The sequence below is a fragment of the Notolepis coatsorum genome, assembly GCF_963971535.1.
Source record: "Notolepis coatsorum genome assembly, chromosome: 7".
Taxonomy (NCBI): domain Eukaryota; kingdom Metazoa; phylum Chordata; class Actinopteri; order Aulopiformes; family Paralepididae; genus Notolepis; species Notolepis coatsorum.
In genome coordinates, this window is record NC_140171.1 from 96,844,266 (window position 1) to 96,865,932 (window position 21,667).

At 43.7% G+C, this 21,667-nt stretch overlaps 1 protein-coding gene across 5 annotated transcripts in view; it reads right to left on the reverse strand.

The window, feature by feature from the left end:
• Nucleotides 1-21,667, reverse strand: part of soul4 (heme-binding protein soul4) — a 118,541-nt gene that overhangs the window by 36,366 nt on the left and 60,508 nt on the right. For 3 of the 5 annotated variants that reach the window (XM_084318764.1, XM_084318766.1, XM_084318767.1), the window contains one exon: nucleotides 1,513-1,700. In XM_084318764.1, the coding sequence (XP_084174890.1) occupies nucleotides 1,513-1,675 (163 nt within the window). In that variant the 5' untranslated portion in view covers nucleotides 1,676-1,700. The remainder of the gene's footprint in view (nucleotides 1-1,512; nucleotides 1,701-21,667) is intronic. The other 2 variants (XM_084318765.1, XM_084318768.1) reach the window with 1 other exon arrangement.

The window sequence follows — 21,667 nt, forward strand, 5'->3', positions numbered from 1 at the left end:
TCACAATAACACTTCATAATACTCAAGTGACTGACGGACAAACATTTCCCCATAGCAGCGGACCATTCACACGAACGGTCACGTGGGGGCAGTCGGATTTCGGCAGGCAGTCATTTTTCGGCACAACACCCGGCTAAAGATTCATCTCTTCTCCCTGGCCTTTTACCAGAGCCAAGCTTGCCTCCTAGGTCACTACTTTTAGTCCTTTTATGCCTTCTTTTTGTATATGTATATGTATTTCTTTGCTCCATGCTTTTATCTGTGAAGCACTTTGGTACAGTCACAACTGTTGTAAATGTGCTATATAAATAAAGTTGATTATAATTAGGAAAGGAATCGAGTGGCAGGAGTTTCACTGTACTTTGTATTTTACTATTGCACTTTACTGTTACATTTACACTCTTTGTATTTTACTATTGCACTTTACTGTTACATTTACACTCTTTGTATTTTACTATTGCTCTTTACTGTTACATTTACACTCTTTGTATTTTACTATTGCACTTTACTGTTACATTTACACTCTTTGTATTTTACTATTGCACTTTACTGTTACATTTACACTCTTTGTATTTTACTATTGCACTTTACCGGTACATTTACACTTTAGTGTTTTACTATTGCACTTTACATTTACACTCTTTCATTTGTTAGTTTTCTAGTCAGCATGTACCTTTTGCTTTAGAAAGATACTGGATGGACAGTAGCCTATTGATTGTAAAATAAATAACTATTATTTATCAACAGTAATGATTAAATATAACTTGATCGATGACAAGTGATTTTGTTTGCAGATGATTAAATTTTTTGTGATACATTCTTTTTTATTGATTTATTTGTTCTTTTACATGAAACACAATACAGTAAAACAACAATAAACAGGACTTCACAGGACATAGTAACAACAACAATAACGACAACGGAAATGACCAAAACAATAAAACAGAACAAAAATAGAATTGTGTTACCACCCGACACCACAAAAAACATTTCCATTTCTTTCATTGTTTAACATTTTTATTTCTCAAATATATTTATTGTACGAAATAAACTATTCATCCATTCACTCTGGTTGGATGCCAAACCTCTCAAACTTACTCATAGTATATATTTCGATTATAGTGTCTATCGTAACTATATTTATGTAATGCAGATATAACTGATAGGGCATACAGACCCTCATCTGCACCTTGTTACACTGCCTACTTGCTCATAATGTGTATACACAGTTAATTATATTGTTATATTGTTTACACTGCCTATGTGTATTTTAACTTTTCTACTGTACTATAATTTGATGACCCGTTTATGACATGATCCTCATGTTTTCTACTATTACCATGTACCTCCCCTCCCCTCTCCCCCATGCTGCTATGATGCCTGAATTTCCCCAAGGGGATCAATAAAGGAATAGCTTATCTCATCTTCTTTTCATTGTACTCTTGTGAAAATGTGATCATTTTTTTTGCAGGTTGCCAGCACAAATCCCGTCAGGCAGCACGCCTCCCTCACCTCGAGGCACGGACACCTGATGCGTGCTGCCGACGGCCTGCCAGTGGCTGTACAGCCTCTCCTCCTCCCCCTCGTGCTCAATCGCCTCGGGGCGGTCAGTGATGTCATCATCCAGCTCCTCGTCGTCCAATCCGTTGAGGTCTTCCAGGGAGATGAGAGCCATCACACTGAGGATCGAGAGTAGAGACCTGATGACATTAAAAGCAAATCTGAAAATAAGTAACTTTTCCCCAACAAAAATGTAAAAAAAAAATATATATATATATTAGTGCTGTCAGGCAATAAAAAAATCTATCTAATTAATTACAGGATTTGTAATTAATTAATCTAATTAATCACATTTTAATCGCATAACCATTTTAGGCCTGATATTTTATATTCTATAATCATATTTCAAATAGCATGTGTCCGGATGGCAGAATTCAGTACTGTATCTACAAAACCTTCTGTTTAATCATCTTCCCTTTATTAATTTGCTTAGATTTTTCAGGTCTGGTCAATTTTAGCATGGTGTTATTCACAGTAAAAAATTAAGAAAAAAAGAATTGAATTGATATTCTCACATTACAATTTACTCAAGCCTAGTAACAGACACAGTATTTCTGACACTGGGAATACATTCCCTGAGACCCTGAGATCCATAGATGTCCCTAGAATCAGATACCAAGAACATGCAAATGGACCATTTAAAAAAAAAGTTTGTAGATGTTTATTCTACGTTATTATGGAATGAATGAGATTTAAAAAAAAATTAAAAGAATTAAATTTATTTTTTAAAGAAATTCATAATATATATATATTTTTTTTTATACATTTTTAGTTAATTTTCATAACGCCATAATTTGCTTTGTAATTAATTAATCTAATTAATGTGATCAAATGACAGCCCTAATATATATATAAAACCGTTCAAGTTTCAAGTTTGCTTTTATTTATTTTATTTTATGTAAAGTAGATTACATTACAGTGAAATGCTTGGTTCTGTATGAGCCCCCCGAGAATGTGCTTCATACAGTAAAAAAAGTAAGTAAAAGAGGAATAAAGTCCCAACACTATACAAATATACAAACTAAGGTACAACCGAAGTACAATGAAAGTACACAATAGTAATAAAAATGCAGACAATGAGGTACAAAAATGCAAAAACAAGGTTCCCCTACCAATGTTTTGGAACTATTGTTTATTGAGGAAGGAAATAATATCCACCTCTCAACCAATCACAATTGCGTATTCACACAAGCCATTGTGTAAATCTAGATAATATAAAATCAGCTATAGTTTTGTATATAAATTCAACATAAGCTAATTGAAGCTCATAGTTCCCTCAGTCTCTCGCAGCATGGGAAAATGAATGAGTTATTAAACTAATTTGGTCTGATAAGGCAGGGGATTTTGAATTTCGAAGTGGCAATATAAAAATAAAAAAAAACATTGTCAAAGCTAGTTTAGCATTGCAACATGGGTCCTCCAACCATCACTAGCTTCAGTGAATTCTGCTGGGGTGGCATCCCCGTCGCTGTGCATGGCGGTGTGAGTGGCACGTGGGACGTTTGCGCTTTCCTTCGGTCATGACGTGCTTTATCAGGGGGTGTGTCTTGGATGGGTATGTGGTGGGGATTGATGTGTGGGGTGTTTGGGGGACTGACTGTTCCAGGGGGGTTCACATGCCTTCGAGAAACATTGTACTTATTGTACTTATTTTATACCTATTCTTATGTCTGCATTTTATACATTGTACGCTGATTTTATGCCTATGTTAATTTTGTGCTACTTGCTGTGGGGCACTTTGGGCTGCGGTCCATGTGTGAAAGGTGCTATATAGATAGAGTTGTTATCATTTATTATTATTATATTCAAAAAAATGTATGCATTGAAATGACAAAATTGTCCTTTCCGAGAATAAATAACGGTTTGAATTGAATTCTCATAGTGGGGACGTAACGATATTGCAACATCCACTCCTTTAGTGTTACTGTTAGTAATGTTGTTCTTAAAATTAGACTAGTTAGTAAAACATATAATCTTCCTGTAAAACGTCACTTTACCATCTCAACCCAAATGCTGATATACAGCGTAATGTAATGCCACCAAACAGGTAGAAGAACCCCACGTGGTACTGCGCTTTGTTTACTTTTTAGTTTTGGTCTGATGTGTGGTTTGGAGTTTAGTAACTTGTTATTATACTGTGAATGTCTCCAGACCTCTCTTGGTAGAGCCTGAAGAGAGTTCAGCAGTAGCAACCCCTCCACTATCCCCATGGAAACAAAACAAAAACAAAAGCTGTAAGCAAAGCACAGTACTAGAGGTCGCCGTTTGATAACATTACAGATTCTACCTTTAAGAGGTCTATTTAACTTGATAAGATACTGAAGCATCAGGAAAAGTTAATCGGACTCATCATGATATGCTTTGTCTCTGGAAGTAGCATTATAATATTGTATTATATATAGTATATTATAATTCAACATGGTCCAGTGTAGGCCGTCATGGTATTTTTTTTACATTTGGTCATTTAGCTGAACAATTTTATCCAAAGCAACTTACACGTTCTGTACGACAAGTCAGCAGGAAGGGTACAACTCTTACAGCGGAGTAACAATGTTCATCAAAGTGTTGAAACTTGGGTGCTGCAGTGTTGAGTGCATAGTAGTAGAGATATATTATTATAGTAGGAAGAGTGCATGATAGTAGACAGTAAGACGGTTCATTTAATGTTTTTGTTTTTTTATATACGTATATCTTTCAGATATTGATTGAAGAAGTGTGTTTTTAGTCGACGGTGAAAGATTGGTCGGTTTTCGGCTGTCCTAACTGTTTTCGGGTTTCGGCTGTCCTAACCATTGTGGAGCGAGGACCGAGAATAGGCAGCTTCTCTTTGGTATTTTTTAACTGATCAGTACATTAAAAGTGCTATAGATTTGTATGTAGAGTAAATGTATGTAGAGTATGTATTTTTAATAATACATCCAGAGCTTTTAGAAAGGTGCTGAATAAAGAAACTAAAAGGAATTTATCATTTAAAAAAAATGTGCAGGTCCAAAATCAATGTTTTTTCATGTAGCGTGCATGTATCCACTCCCTACTTCCCTTTTCCTCATGTGGAATGCACCCGAGCGATAAATGAGTGAGAGGCCAGGTTACGCTATGTGCCATGTCCAACCAGAAGTGGGCAAATCGTGTTACATTGAAAACCAAGGCTGAGGCGGTTATTTCAAATAACATTCACACTCATCTCATGGATAAAACACAAAAATAACTAACTGGGTTTAACACAGAAAGAGACAATAAACCACACAATTATAACATTTGCAACACTTAACAACTATTTGACAACTGTCTGTAGGATACACACACGTCAAAAGTCGAAACTTTCAAAAGGGAGAGATAGAGAGCAGAGAAGCACTGTTTGTGTTCATTCTCGCTTATTATATAGATATAGCCACCTGCGCGAGCTGCTGCGCTAAAAAAGTACGACAGGGCTCTATGAAGAAAACATGACACTCCCCTGACTAAAAGTTGTTTCAAACGAAAACGGCTGGATGTCATTTTGCCAAATCAGCATGGCTGTGAGTGTGATTCTTTCTCACCTTTTACATATCTAGCTTTGGCATGGGTTGATTGTTTAGGTCGCTAGCATGGCTAACAAATGTAAATATATTGTAGTTGTTCTGACCAGGATTACGTTCCTTTTGCACCCTTGATGCATGTGCACACCGAGTCTGACGTATACAGCGAACAGGTCAATTGTCAGCCAGTAATCCACATGGTTTCTTATGCTAATCAGACCTGGAAGCAGATGTGGCTGCACATTGAGGTAATCAGTGTAGCACAGCCATCCCCATACACACACTGGGAAGAGCCTTTGTCATGACAACATCGTATCTGCTCCTGGCTTGTTACATCCTGCCAATAAACTGGTTTGTATTATTTACCATCTTTCGCTTATGTCACACAGTGCAGCAGTTGACACTGCCACACGCCACCTGTCTCTTGAACACACACACATGACACATGCACCCTGCACTGCACATACACTTTTACTATTTTATTTTACCTTAATTTTATTTTATTTATTTACATTTACATTTACATTTAGTCATTTAGCTGACGCTTTTATCCAAAGCGACTTACAAGTTCTGTACGACAAGCCATCAGGAAGGGCACAACTCTATCAGCTGAGTAACAATGTTCATCAAAGTGTTGAGTGCTACAGTGTAGGTTAGTTTATTAGGACAAGTGCATGACAGTATGGTTAGTTAGGGTTAGATATATATATATTTTTTTTTTTTTTTTTTTTTAAATTCAGATAATGGTTGAAGAAGTGAGTCTTTAGTCGACGGCGAAAGATTGGATGTGTTTCGGCTGTCCTAACTGGGGTGGGTAGTTCATTCCACCATTGTGGGGCAAGGATTGAGAATAGGCGACTTCTCTTTGATGACCCTCCCGGAGCTTGGATAGGAGTAGGTCTGAGGCGGCCAGAAGATGCAGAGCGTAGGGGTCTTGAGGGTGTGTAGTTAGAGACCATTGACCGGAGGTAGGCGGGAGCAGTTCCCTTTGCCGCACGGTATGCTAGGTTGAGGGCCTTGAAGCGGATTCGTGCAGCAATGGGGAGCCAGTGCAGGTCCCTAAGAAGTGGGGTGACATGGGCCGACTTCGGTAGGTTTGAGATCAGGCGGGCCGCTGCGTTCTGAATGAGTTGAAGAGGCTTAGTGGCAGTGGCCGGGAGGCCAGCGAGCAGTGCGTTGCAGTAGTCGAGGCGGGAGATGACTGTTGATTGGACGAGGAGTTGGGTGGCTTCTTTTGTCAGGAAGGGGCGGATCCTTCTGACGTTGCTCAGGAGGAATCGGCAGTGTTAAGTCGCAAATAAGACAACCGTTATCTTTCATTCATGTTTATTTCACGCTCCACAGCGTAGTGGCCACAGCCTTCCTCCAGTCCAAAACCAGTGACGCGCAACAACAGTGCCCATTCACCTTTATCCAGATTACCGTAATGGCCGCAGTAGAAGTGAACTTAACAATCTCACTCTCTTTTTTTAAACAAATAATACAAGATCAGATCTCACTCTCTTTTTTTAAACAAATAATACAAGATCTCACTCTTTTTTTTTTTTAACAAATAATACACTGCAAGGATATTTCAAGAAAACAAAAAAAATAAACTCAGTCATCATAACCAGTTATTCAGTAATCTAGCTTCCACTGTCCATTCTTCAGTGCTTTAAGCAGCACAAGCGAAGATGCTCTCTTTTTGGTCAGACAGTTTGCCAGCTGGTCCTTCGTAGTAGACCACAGAATCCGTTGGATCCTTTTGTCCTGGATAAGTTCTTTGATTCCACTTATTTCCAGTCTCAGTCGTTTCTCAGTCACTGACTTGGTGGACTTGATAGCCTCCACAAGGGAGAAGTTGTCTGTAACACACATCACAGGTAGGGTGCGCTGTTTGACCATACCTGTAGTAAGTTCAGAGTAGAGAGAGGACAAAAATATGGCATTATCAATACCATCAGCCAGGGCTAGTGTCTCTCCTGCCAGCGTGCTCCGAACCACTCTTCTGATCCTTTTTGATTTCCAGCAGATTGGAGAGAATCGTCCTTTCTCACCCATCAGAACGATGAGATGCCCTCCTTGTGTTCCCCCATCTGGGAGGTTTCCCATGGATGCGTCGCTGAAAACAACAAGCTTCAAACAGTCCTCCTTTCCTAAGTTGTGAAACTTCAGGGTGACATGTTCTGATTGCAGTTTTCGTACTACCTTATTTGCTTCATGCATAGTTTGCACAGTAGCATGTTTTAGATTGGTTGCAAGGACACATGTATCAAACATGATATCTGGCCTACTCTGTCTAGCCACCCACAAGAGTTGTCCTATTTTTGACCTTAGGTTGTCAGTCTCACACTCTGTGAGAAGAGCATCACGGTGCAACGCTCTTGATGGGTCTATGAGAATGGGCTGAAGGTTCTTTATGTAGATCTCCTGTTGCACAAGCACTTCTCCACCTACTGTGGAGAGTTCCATCCCCACATAGCGAAAGTTGTCTTGTTCCTCACGTCCCACCTGGAAAACTGTTTTGAGGTGGGGAATGGTCGTCGTGGCAAATGTGTGTGAGCCACCCCAGATGAAATCATCCACATGACAGGCAAGAACACCAGTCACAATACAGTTTTCATCAAGCCAGTAGAATACAGCAGGATCAACTTGTGACATAGTGGCCCCTGTTTTGATCATCGTTGCTTTTACTCTGTTGTACCAGTAGAGAGAGGCATCAGCGAGTCCATAGACACACTTCTTCAGCTTCCACAGTGTGCCGTCACTTTTAGCCTCAGGAGGAGGGCGGATGTGTATATCCCGAGACAGCTCCATTCCTTGAAGAAAAGCTGACTTTATGTCCATAGAGTTCAATGTCATTTTTCTGACACAGAACTGATATGAGTAATCTAAGGGACTCTGATGAGCATGTAGGCGAGTCCTTCTGTAGATCTTGAGTGTTAAATTCTTCAAAACCCCTAGCCACTAGCCGTGCTTTAGGTATGATACCATCTGGGGTTTCTTTAAGCGTACACACCCATCTCGTTGACACCTGTCTTTGACCCACATTTTTCACCTCCTCAAACACCTCATTTTTCCTCCAGTTACTGATTTCATCTTGTTTAGCCTTATCAAATGGTACACCCTCTGTTACTAATACATCATTTTCCTGCATATCAGAGCATAGTTCTACACCATCTAGTTCTACACCATCTAGTGGCTTAACCTGAAAATTGTCTACTTTAGTAAGATCAACTGACCCCATAGTACCGGTGATGTCAAAAGGTTCTAAGTACTGTAGGTTGTACCAGTTGCTGTTTTTTCCTGTAGCCTTTCCTGCTCGTCCCATCACTTTAGCTGTGTGAGAAACACCTGTTACATTATCCACAAAGCTGATTGTCTGACCGGCTTTTACCTTTATACCGGTTTTCACCTCTATGCCGGTCTGGTGATAATCGTCTTGATTTATCGCATTAGGGTTATCTATATCCTGGTTTGCTACACCTGCTGCGTCATTATTTATGTCACCATCAGTAACGGGCATGTCCTCACTGTTACTATTCATATCATTGTCAGTAACAGGCACATTATTATCACTAACAGATACATCGACATTGCCCACAGTATTACTTTCCCCAGGGTGCACTTTTCGCAGCCTAGATTGATGAACCCTGACATATGTCCCACCATGACGTACAAAAATCACCACCCCATCTTGCCCTATCACAACCCCAGGGCCTTTCCATTCAACACAGTCTGTCCTTTTGTAGAACACTTTGTCTCCCGTTTCATACTTCTCATCTGTTGGACGAAGCTGCTTTCGAAGAGCTCGTCTGATTCTCTCTGAGCATTCTGCCTCCGTAAAAGCTTTCCTTGCTGCATGTAATGCTGTTATGTGCTTTCCCACCCATGCGCTCATTGTAGTTCCCTCCAAAGCAGGTGGCTGGTCAACAAACACAGAGGGAAGGTTCGGGTTCTGTCCAAACACCAGCTGATGTGGACTGTAGCCATGCACGTTCTGCATTGTGTTCTTTGCCATGAGTGCCCAATCAAGAGCCGTTTTCCAGTCAAGTCCTTTGTCAAGTTTTACCTTCAGTAGTATCTCTGTAAGGGATTGGTTGTGGCGTTCCAGCAAACCATTGCTCCATGGACTGTAGCCAGCAGTCGTCTTGATCTCGATGTTGAAGTTCTCCGCCATGTCTCTTATTTCCTCATTATTGAACTCTCCACCGTTGTCAGTGAAGAGACGCTCAGGTGGACCATGGACACTGATCCAGGAATGCACAAAATTGTTCACTATCACACTTGGCTTCTTTGAGGTCACGATGCTACCTGCACTAAAGCGAGTGAAGTGATCGATAATGTGTAGGTACCACACATTTGGTTCTAGCTCATGTAGATCAACTGCCACAGTCTCGTTGTACCTGGAGGCCATGGGCAGACCAACAGCAGGCTTGGGCTTAGCCTTGCTGTACTTGAGACATATCTCACATTTTCCTACTATTTCCCCTAGAATAGCAGTGCATTCATCATCCGTGTTTCCAGCATTTGTCAGCAGCTTCTTTAGCCTATCAACTGATGCATGTCCAAATTGCTTGTGAAGTTTAAGTAAAGCTTTGTGTTTTTCCACACTGGTCATATTATCTGTGATGGCCAGGACCACATTCTCATATGCTTCACTCGGGGACTCCTTATCCAGTATGTTCAGACAGTAGTGTCCAGATGAAGTCAACTCTAGAGCTACTGGTTTCTGAAACATTATAGCTGTATCGTTTTCCAGGTTCAACACAGCTCCTGCCCTCTTTAGCGAAGTTTTACTGAGCAGTAAAGGAATGTCAGATGAGACTACCTCTGTTTCAATATAACATTTTGTTTCTCCTATCTTGGCTGGTATCTTGACCTTTTTTGTAGAATGCACAACTCGCCCATCCCCAAACTTAAAAGGTTTGCTACTCTCTGTGCTAACCAACCTTTTGACTTGTTTCTCATTTAGTCCCCCAACATAGTTATCCAGCCATTTTTCACCACATACAGTCCGTGTACATGCCGTATCAATGACGGCCGTTCCCAGAGCCTCAACCATGAATATTGCTGCATCTGATACCTTAGAAATAAGTGTTATATTACACTCATCTGGCTCTTCATTTTCTTCCGTCACTTTTACATATTCTTTCTTGTTTGGGCAATCTTTCACCCAGTGGAATGTGCTCTGACAAATCCCACACTTCGTTCGTCTTCCAAATTTATCAAGCGGATTAGTGCCTGCGAATGGTCCTCTAACTTGTCCATTTTGAGATCGCGGCTGCTCCCGCCTCTGCTGCTCTCGTCTCTGATCTGTGTAAAAAGCTGCATCTTGCTTCACAGTAATGCCTCCTGCCCTTTTCTCCGTTTTTTCTCCAAATATACGTTTCAGTCCTGACTTCATATCAACAAAGGTGTGCTTACCACAGGCAGTCAACGCCAGTTGTTTGTCTTTGATGTCGAGGCCCGCTGTATCCAGTAGTTTGAATGCCAAAACAGCGTCAGGTAGAACCATATCGAACTTCTTGATCCGGTTGTACTTCTGTTCAAAATCAACAATATAGTCCACCATAGAGACGCCGTCTCCTCGCGAAATCTGATCAAACTCCGAATAGGCTTCGTAAGCCCGGTCCTTCTCTTCTCTCAAAAACACACTGTCAAGTTCCCGAATCAAAGTTACCATTCCATCATCCTTATTCAGATCATCGACAGGTATTTCCAACGCAGTATCCCTCGCTCTACCCGTCAACGATAGAGCAACAGCCAACGCTTGTTTCTTCTTGGCTAAATCAGTCACCCGACTCCACATCTCCACTTCATTCTTCCACTTCTCAAAAGACGTCTTTTCGTCCAGTCCAGGCGGCTGCCTGTAGTTATTAACGTTAGAGGCCGCCATCCTCTGCTACCATGTTAAGTCGCAAATAAGACAACCGTTATCTTTCATTCATGTTTATTTCACGCTCCACAGCGTAGTGGCCACAGCCTTCCTCCAGTCCAAAACCAGTGACGCGCAACAACAGTGCCCATTCACCTTTATCCAGATTACCGTAATGGCCGCAGTAGAAGTGAACTTAACAGGCAGGTTCTGGTTGTCGCTGCGATGTGAGCAGAGAAGTTCAACTGGTCGTCGAGGACAACACCAAGGTTCTTGGCGGTCGGGGACGCGGTCACAGCTGCATTCTCGACTGTGATGGAAAGGTCGGTCAGGGGGGAGGATTTGGCCGGCAGGTGGAGCAATTCTGTTTTGCTTAGGTTCAGTTTGAGGTGGTTGGTCGTCATCCAGGCGGAGATGTCGGACAGACAGGCCGAGATCCGCTCAGAGACGTGGATATCTGAGGGAGGGAAGGAGAGGAAGAGTTGAGTATCGTCGGCATAACAGTGGTAGGAGAAGCCATGAGACGTGATAATGTTACCCAGTGATTTAGTGTAGAGGGAGAAGAGAAGGGGTCCTAAAACCGAGCCCTGGGGGACACCCGTCCGCAGGGGGCGGGTGGCCGACAGGGTCCCTCTCCATGACACTTGGTAGGACCGGTCATTGAGGTATGATGACAACCATGTCAGCGCAGAGCCAGCCACTCCCATTCGTGCGAGGGCCGCGAGGAGGATCTGGTGGTTGACTGTGTCGAAGGCTGCAGATAGATCTAGGAGAATCAGGACAGAGGAGAGGCCTTTCGCTTTTGCTAAGTGAAGTGCCTCTGTGACCGCAATGAGGGCTGTCTCTGTGGAGTGACCAGTCCTGAAGCCTGACTGATTAGGGTCTAGGAGGTCATTCTGTAAGAGATAAGCAGTAAGTTGGTTGGATACAGCACGTTCAAGTGTTTTAGAAAGGAAGGAGAGAAGAGAGACAGGACGGTAGTTCCTATGACGGTAGGGTTCAGGGATGGTTTTTTTATGAGGGGCGTGACTCTGGCTTGTTTTAGGGAGGTGGGGACCACCCCCGAGTTGAGTGAGGAGTTGATGGTTGCAGTTAGGAATGGGAGGATGTCTGGTGCTATGGTCTGGAGGAGTGGGGAAGGTAGCCGGTCCAGCTGGCATGTAGTCGGACGGTTCGACGTTACCAGTGTCAGGGTCTCGGCTTCTGTAATGGGAGAGAAATATGACAGAGTGAAGGATGAGGTTCTCGATTCAGCATTTGGAATGGGTGGGGGTTGGGAGAAGGAGCTGCGGATGTTCTCCACTTTTTCCTCAAAGAAGATCGCAAAGTCTTCGGCAGAGAAAGATGAGGGAGGGGGGGGGTGGGGGGGGAGTGAGGAGGGAGGACATGGTAGCATGCAGTTTGCGAAGATTCTTGGCAGAGGCCTCGATCCTATGGTGAAAGAAAGAAGCTTTGGCATTAGTAATGGTTTGAGAATGTTAACAAGAGGTTGTGATATGTGTCGATGTCAGCAGTGAGGCGTGACTTTCTATACTTCCTTTCAGCTGCTCTATCATACTACTACTACTTATTGTTATTGGACACACACACACACTGCACCTTATCATGCACATACACTACACGCAGGACACTTGTGCACTGTTGAGTCTGAGCTCTAAACACAAGCATTTCATTACCTGCAATGCCCCCTGCATTGTTGTGTATTTGACAAATAAAAAACTTAAACTAAGTGTTTATTTTTTTACAGGGCTCTCCGACACAGCGACACAGGCCAAAAGATGGTAAATACAATAAATACAAACCAGTTTATTGAAGAGAATGGCAAGAGGTAACAAGCCAGAAGCCAAGGGCATACGTTTGGTTTCAACAGGGGGGGTGGGGGGGGGGGGGGCATTTTAAACCACAGTAAGTGTACTTGCAGCTCCTGAGGTCCTACTTCTCCACTTACCACCTTATTTTGATCAACTACCGTACTTTTCGCACTATAAGCCACAACTGAATATAAGCCGCAGCAGCTAAATTGAATGATGTGTACATATATAAGCCGCACTGGACTATAAGCCGCAGGTGTTTTAATGTTTAATTACCATAATGTAAGGGTTCGTGCACAGAGGGGATTGTCGGGAAAGAGATGTCTGTTTTTATTTTTTTGTGTGATTTTTTTTTGCATTTTTACAACTTTATTGGTCACGCAGGACCGACAGAGGAGAGGGCGAACGGGAGGAGAGGTGGGGAGGACATGCGACAAATAACAACGGGAGCTGGGATCGAACCCGGGTCGGCCGCGTAGGTGCGCGAGGCACTATGGTATGCGCCACGAGGGCGCCCCGAAAGATGGCTGTTTGAGAAAGCTCCCATTTATTAAAAATTTTGTTTAAACAGTAACGGTAGATAGGTACTAACGATAGCTACTTAGCCAACACTAGGTAGCTACTAACGTTAGCTCACGGAACGATAGCTACTTAGCCAACACTAGGTAGCTACTAACATTAGCTCACGGAACGATAGAGCCAACACTAGGTAGCTACTAACGTTAGCTCACGGAACGATAGAGCTAACACTAGGTAGCTACTAACGTTAGCTCACGGAACGATAGAGCCAACACTAGGTAGCTACTAACGTTAGCTCACGGAACGATAGCTACTTAGCCAACACTAGGTAGCTACTAACGTTAGCTCACGGAAGATAGAGCCAACACTAGGTAGCTACTAACGTTAGCTCACGGAACGATAGCTACTTAGCCAACACTAGGTAGCTACTAACGTTAGCTCACGGAACAATAGAGCCAACACTAGGTAGCTACTAACGTTAGCTCACGGAACGATAGCTACTTGGCCAACACTAGGTAGCTACTAACGTTAGCTCACGGAACGATAGAGCCAACACTAGGTAGCTACTAACGTTAGCTCACGGAACGATAGCTACTTGGCCAACACTAGGTAGCTACTAACGTTAGCTCACGGAATGATAGAGCCAACACTAGGTAGCTACTAATGTTAGCTCACGGAACGATAGAGCCAACACTAGGTAGCTACTAACGTTAGCTCACAGAAGGATAGAGCCAACACTAGGTAGCTACTAACGTTAGCTCACGGAACGATAGAGCCAACACTAGGTAGCTACTAACGTTAGCTCACGGAACGATAGAGCCAACACTAGGTAGCTACTAACGTTAGCTCACGGAACGATAGAGCCAACACTAGGTAGCTACTAACGTTTGCTCATGGAACGATAGCTACTTAGCCAACACTAGCCAACTACTGCGAAATCGAATGCCAAACTGATGATATCAGACATTGATATCAGGAGCTATCCATAGATTAGCCGCACCGTTATATAAGCCGCAGGGTCGAAAAATGGGGGGAAAAGCCGCGGCTTATAGTCCGAAAAGTACGGTAATATTAAACATGACCAAAGGCCGCCTTTCTATCATCTTCTACAAGTTACCAAAGACGCTTCCAAATAACTGGAGAAAAGTGCCGTGACTCCTTCCTCCTCCCTCTCAACATGAGCTGAAACTACTGTGTGGGCTTGGGGGAGGGGGGGGGGGGGGGGTGGGCGGAGAGTACCGCTGTGAAGGAAGGGTGTGCTGCATTTACAACACAAGACAAATAGGAGAGCAACGCAGCATGTGGCGCAATAATAGTTTTATCTCGATTATCTTGTTTTCATGATCGTGGGAAGACAAACTCAATTAAACTTGATTAATTGCCCAGCCGCCTATTGCTTAATAACAGCGGAGCAGTGCTGCCGTTGCTTCCGCGTTTTCCCTGATTGGCTGCAACACGCCCCGCGGCAGGCGCGGCAACCGCAGAGCGGAGCGGCAGAGCTTGCGCGGAGCGGCAGAGCTTGCGGCATTATGTAACCGCCCTAATCCGCCATGATTTTCATTCGGCGCTCAGCTCACCTGGCAGCGCAGCGGTCCTGCGGTCCGTTGTTGACAAGTTCGAATCCCATCACATTTTTTTTTTTTAATGTGATTTTTTTTTTAACATGTATTCTTTCGCCGGTTAAGGTTAGGCATGGTTAAGGTTAAGGTTAAGGTTAGGCATTGTTTCGGAGTTGGTTAAGGTTAGAACGGTTAAGTTTAGGCGCTGTTAAGGAGCTGGTTAAGGTTAGAGTTTGTCTTAGAGAATGGCAATATTCTTTCTATGGTTAAGGTTAAGGTTAGGCATGGTTAAGGTTAAGGTTAAGGTTAGGCATTGTTTCGGAGTTGGTTAAGGTTAGAACGGTTAAGTTTAGGCGCTGTTAAGGAGCTGGTTAAGGTTAGCGTTTGTCTTAGAGAATGGCAATAGACAGCCTATTTCCGCACTGCCGCTCTCCCGCGTTGCCGCGGTCAAATTGTCACATTCTTGCACTGCTCCGCTGTTAAAAAGCAACACGCTGCCCAGCCTGACTCCACAGACATATCTCTCCCTCAGACCTGACAAACTTGTTTGTGACTAGAATCACGGCTTTGATTTAACAACCATTTGATGATGATCTGATCTGTTAGTTAGGCTGTTAGTGTTGTAGTCGAGTCATTAAATCTCAAGTCTGAGTCGAGTCTCGAGTCCCCAGTGTTTGAGTCCAAGTCCGAGTCACCAAAGAAGAGCCCAAGTCGAGACCCCATTACCCTAGCCGGAGTCCAAGTGATAAAGGTTGACTCCACTCCACAGATGTCTGTTGGAGTTTGAGGTTGTCCCGGTCTTCTCTTCACTAATTTGTTTACATATCGAACATCTAGCAGTGCTCTTGCTGGAATTTGATGTAAAATCCGTGTAAGCAAAGTGCATGATTCGGGCATCTCTTTAGGCATATTCTTAAGTACTGAACCTTAATAATAATAATAATAATGCAGGACCTGTTGCAGAGGTCTTTATTCGGCATGCAACGACACTCAATGTTTTAGCGGTACACACAGCGGTTAGTTTAGCACACACACCGGAACACACACGCATGCATTGTCTCTGCGATTAACCCATCCCGTCGTCCTTCCCCCCCAAGGGCAGCCGGGAGCAGACAGGCGTCAACGTGAGCCGCGCCAGGGGACCAATCCAAGTGCTCCTGTCCGTCTTCGTCAAGGACGCCACAGCGTTAGCGATCTGTTGTTGTGCATGTTTTTCCATTGGGTTTATCTTATCGGGGGGGAAACCCTTGCGAGCACGGGGAGAACATGCAAACTCCACACAGAAAGGCCTGGGAGATACCCCATCTGAGTACCTGGCATCATGGAAACCTGGTCCCCAAGCGGGAATCGAACCCTGGACCTTCTTGCTGTGAAACCACATGTAGGTGGAATACACATGTCTGCCCTTGCACAAAATTAAACAATGTTACGGTATTAACTCCTTCTGCGCCACGGGTCGGGGCGCCAGAGGGCGCTATTACGCCAGCGCTGTAAGTCAATGGGGCGCTTTGTTCACTTGCGAGTGCTTAAAATATATCTTAAATTATAGCTATGGGTCTAATACACCCGTCGATTATCAGTGAGTTGCTTCCAGTCAACATGTACAAAACGGATTGTTTTTTCATTGGTACATTTCCGTTTTATACCGTTTTGAATATGAATATAGTGTGGGTGCTTCCGAGTAATTCCAGAGAAAGACGCGATATACACTAAAGACGCGATATACACTGGAATACACTAAACACGTTGTCATTTTTCGCATGATTATCGAAACTTCTTGAAATCAACGCTAGATCATCATTATTATCCTTCCTCATGCAAGAATGAAAAGAGCCCTTGACCGCGGCGCCCCCCCCTGCACCCAACGGCACACAGCCACACACACACACAGAGACAGCGTCGATCGGGGTAGAAATAAATATCAGATCAACGATAAAATTTATATAGTGTTCTTACCTTGTATCTTTTCTAAAGAAAAAATCCAATTATCTGATCGCCATTCCAAATACTGCCCGTGGAGGTCCGTCCCACATTACCGAACAGTTACTGTTCCATGCCATCGTTGTTGAGGCCTACCTCGCCTGAGTATTTAAACCCCACCCGCACGGCTCGGAGCGTCCCAGAAAATAAACGACACTAGGCTTGGGCGGTATCATTTTTTTCATACCGTCATACCTTGCTGACGTAATACCCCGGTATATGATGGTATGACTTTCATTTTCATCAGCGGGGGGGGGGGGGGGGGGGGGGGGGGGAGGGGGAGCTAACAATATACTTGTTACCAACGTACATAATGCTTATATTGAAACACGTTGACATTAGGGCCGTTCTTTCAACCTAAAAGTGCACTTTCTTCAACCTTGCACCTAAATTCCTTAGCAACCCGGCCGTGTTACCAAGTAAACAAATCACAGAACGATAGCCAGTTAGCCAGCCAGGTACCGACATTAGCTCTCAGAACGATTAGCCACGTTAGTTAGCCAGCATCCAGCCAGGCAGAGACGTTAGCTCTCAGAACGATTAGCCATGTTAGTTAGCCATGCAGAGACGTTAGCTCTCAGAACGATTAGCCACGTTAGTTAGCCAGCATCCAGCCATGCAGAGACGTTAGCTCTCAGAACGATTAGCCACGTTAGTTAGCCAGCATCCAGCCATGCAGAGACGTTAGCTCTCAGAACGATTATCCACGTTAGTTAGCCAGCATCCAGCCATGCAGAGACGTTAGCTCTCAGAACGATTAGCCACGTTAGTTAGCCAGCATCCAGCCATGCAGAGACGTTAGCTCTCAGAACGATTAGCCACGTTAGTTAGCCAGCATCCAGCCATGCAGAGACGGTAGCTCTCAGAACGATTAGCCACGTTAGTTAGCCAGCATCCAGCCAGGCAGAGACGTTAGCTCTCAGAACGATTAGCCACGTAACCCTCTGCTGGCGCGTGCTGTGCACTACAATCAACTCCATGTCTGTAATAGCAGTTTGTGACGTCACGGTATTGAGAATCATACCGGCGGGATCTCGAAAATACCCTGGTATACCGTAATACCGTCATACCGCCCAAGCCTAAACTACACCATTCCCAATGGAGTGCAATACCAGCTGGAAGGCGTAGGCAGTGGTATTTGCCCTTTTGCGAGCTCAGACCCATTCCCAATGATAACATCAGGCTGGATAGATGAAAATTAATGGATATCGCTAATAAAAGAAATAACGATTAAAACTAGGGATGCACGATATTGCTTTTTTGACACCGATACCGATAACTTTATGCTCCTCAAGCCGATAACCGATATCGATAACCGATATTTATTGTATTATAATTTTTTTATAATTTTTTTTAATGTATATATTTTTTTTGATCAAAAGATTTTTTTTTCAACATGAAACAAAACATATCACAATACAATAATAATACATAAAAAGACTTCCCAGGACAATAACTTAACACCAACTTAAATGTGACCTAACCAGACAACAGAAACAAAAGCCAAGACAACAGTTTTGACTGATAAAGTGACCATATTTATTTTTCCAAATGAAAATTCACAATCCGTCAACAGCTTGTGGTGCATCCAACCTAAGACGCTCAAAGCTTTTTGTTCTTCTTTTTTCAAAGCGGAGCCTTGAAAAAGAGGCTTTGAGTGGACACATCACCACCTCACATCACCACCACAACAACGGGTCACCTGCGGCATCACCACCGCCACAGTGTTGGGGGCCCGCGACGACGGCGCGAGCACGCTTGTACCTATTGACGAGTCGTTTGCTAAATTAAAGAAGTTTGAAAGCCGCTAGCTTTTAAGCAGTCCTTGGTGGTGGAAATTAACCTGGCTACTACGGAGCAATAAGTGACTGCGTATTCAACCAAGGGTTGCATCACAGCCACGAAAGGGGCTAGCTTTGCTTAGCTCCTCGCGTCGTCGTGGGCTTCTAAGTTAACACAATAACACACCGTCGTGGCGGTGGTGATGCCGCAGATGACCCGTCGGGCTGGATGTATTGCAAGTTGTTGCCCTTTTCCCTCCTTGTGGAACTTCTGCATTGCATTTATTACAAATAGCAAGCAAACTTTTTCCTCTGAAAATCCGAGTACCGACGCGGCCATCTTTGTTGTTAAAACGTCCGCGCTGCTTCCAGAAACTTGCGTGGTTACGTCACAGCCAAGAAAGGGAGCGCTGGATTTGTGTAAAACGCCCTGTTCCTAAACCACACGCTGTCAGTCGTACCACAGTACTGACACAACGGGAGGAGCCTACAGTCAAAACAAACGCACTTCATTCCAATTCACCCACACCGCATTTTTTTTTACCAAAAAATATATTATATTATCGGAGCTATTAATAACGTTATCGGGTTTATCGGGATGACGTCATAATTGCTAATATCGGCCCAATTATCGTGCATCCCTAATTAAAACCAGACTATACTCGTGATTGGCGCTGAACGGTCGGCGAGTTAACCCGACTATCATCGGGTCTGGCGTTGAATGAGTTAATATAGCCATCAATATCTTATGCCAAATGATTAGGGCCCAATTACAATTTTATTTTTTATAAATAAACTGTATTTATCAATACATTATCCGAAACCGAATGCAGTCAATGCTCGAGTCAAAGTCAGAGTAATCAGTGCTCAAGTCGAGTCATGAGTCCTGAAAATCAGTCCTAGTCTTGGACCTGAGTACTACAACACTGGGCTGTTGTTACATCGTTACATCATGGTCGCGACAGTGGCTCAGGAGGTAGAGCAGTCGTCTGGTAATCCGGAGGTTCGATTCCCGCTCCTCCCGGGCAGCCTGTCAAAGTGTCCTTGAGCAAGACACTTAACCCCTAATTGCTCCCGATGAGCAGGTTGGCACCTTGCATGGTTGCCTCCACCCTCAGTGTGTGAATGTGTGAGTGAATGGGTAAAATGTGAGGAACAAATTGTAAAGCGCTTTGGATAAAAACTATATAAATGCACCATACTCATAGCCAAGCTCAGGGACCTGGGCTTGAACTATGACCTCTGCCAGTGGGTCTTGGACTTCCTGACTGGCAGACCCCAGGTGGTGAGAGCAGGCAACTGCACCTCCTCATCCATCACCCTCAACATAGGGGCCCCCCAGGGCTGTGTTCTGAGTCCCCTCCTCTACTCCCTGTACACACACGACTGTGTGGCTCAGCGGAGCAGCAATACAATCATCAAATTTGCTGACGACACAGTGGTGGTGGGCCTGATCTCTGCCAACGACGAGAGGGCCTACCTGGAAGAGGTCAAGGTCCTGGCGGGATGGTGCCAGGAAAACAGCCTCTCCCTGAACGTCAGCAAAACAAAGGAGATGATTGTGGACTTCAGGAGGTCGGGGGTCAAGGACTACAGCCCCCTCAGCATCGACGGGGCACCGGTTGAGAGAGTCAACAGCTTTAAGTACCTCGGAGCCTACATATCCGAGGACTTGACATGGACCACACACATTGACAGTGTTGTGAAGAAGGCACGACAACGCCTCTACTTCCTCAGGCGCCTAAGGAAGTTCCAAGTCAGTCAGAAGATCCTTAAGAACTTCTACTCATGTACAATAGAGAGCATCTTGACTGGCAACATCACCTCCTGGTTTGGGAATAGCACTGCACAAGACCGAAGCAGACTACAAAGAGTGACACGTTCAGCCGAACGCACAATTGGAGGGGGGCTCCCCACCCTCCAGAACATTTACAACAAGCGTTGCAAGGGCAAGGCTAAGAGAATCATTAAAGACTCCAGTCACCCGAACAACTGCCTCTTTGAACTGCTGCGGTCAGGCAAGCGATACCGGAGTCTCAAGGCGAGCACAGAAAGACTCAGAAGAAGCTTCTATCCCCAGGCCATCAGGCTGCTAAACGAACAATGAACACTACACAACAACAACCACCAAACGCACATAGCACACACATCCACACGCACACACTCACTCACTTTAAACAAACACACTGTAGCACCCACTCCACACACTTTATAGCACACACCCACTTTAAACAAACACACTGTAGCACCCACTCCCCACACTTTATATTTATTGATGAAGGATTGCACTACAACTCGTACACCTTACTGTAAATTGTACCTAAATTGTACCTCATCCCATTTCTGCTTTGCACTATATAGTACTGTACATTAGTACACTGCATAGTATTGTATATTATATGGTAACTCAGTTACGTCTATTCTGCATCGAACATTGTACATATGTCTATACCGAACACTGTGACCTCATTTTCTTCTTCTAAATTACATGCTATACTATGTTATTTGATACTATCTTGTCTAGCACAGTCTCTGGAGCGTAACAGTAAGAAGCATTTTGTATGAAAGTATTCTGTACTTCTGTATGACAACTATTAAAGAAACTTGAAACTTGAAACATTTACCATTTTAGCTCATGGGATGAACAGTCCTTAACACTTTGAGTGCCAGCGACAAGATTTCTCGTTAGTTCATGCCAACCGTTGAGTGCCAGCCGACGAGAGATCTAGTTTTTAATCGTTATTTTTTTTATTATCAATTTCCATTCATTTTTCATCAATCTAGCCTCACGTTACCAGTGGGGATCTGTCTGAACTCGAACAGGGACAATACCGCCCCCTATCATCTCTCCGGATGGTACTGCACCCCTTTGGATTGGATTGGATTGAATGAAACGCATGGAGAAAAAAAAGTCCTGCTTCCACATTTTACTTGTCAGACAAGTAACCGGAGACGATCCAAGTAATCGCCCACCACCAGAACAGCGGAGAATGTGTGTTTCCAGTACCCAATAAACACGATCGATATTTGGAATAGCGATCAGGAATTGGAATAATCTTTTTGGAGAACATCTGATCTGAGG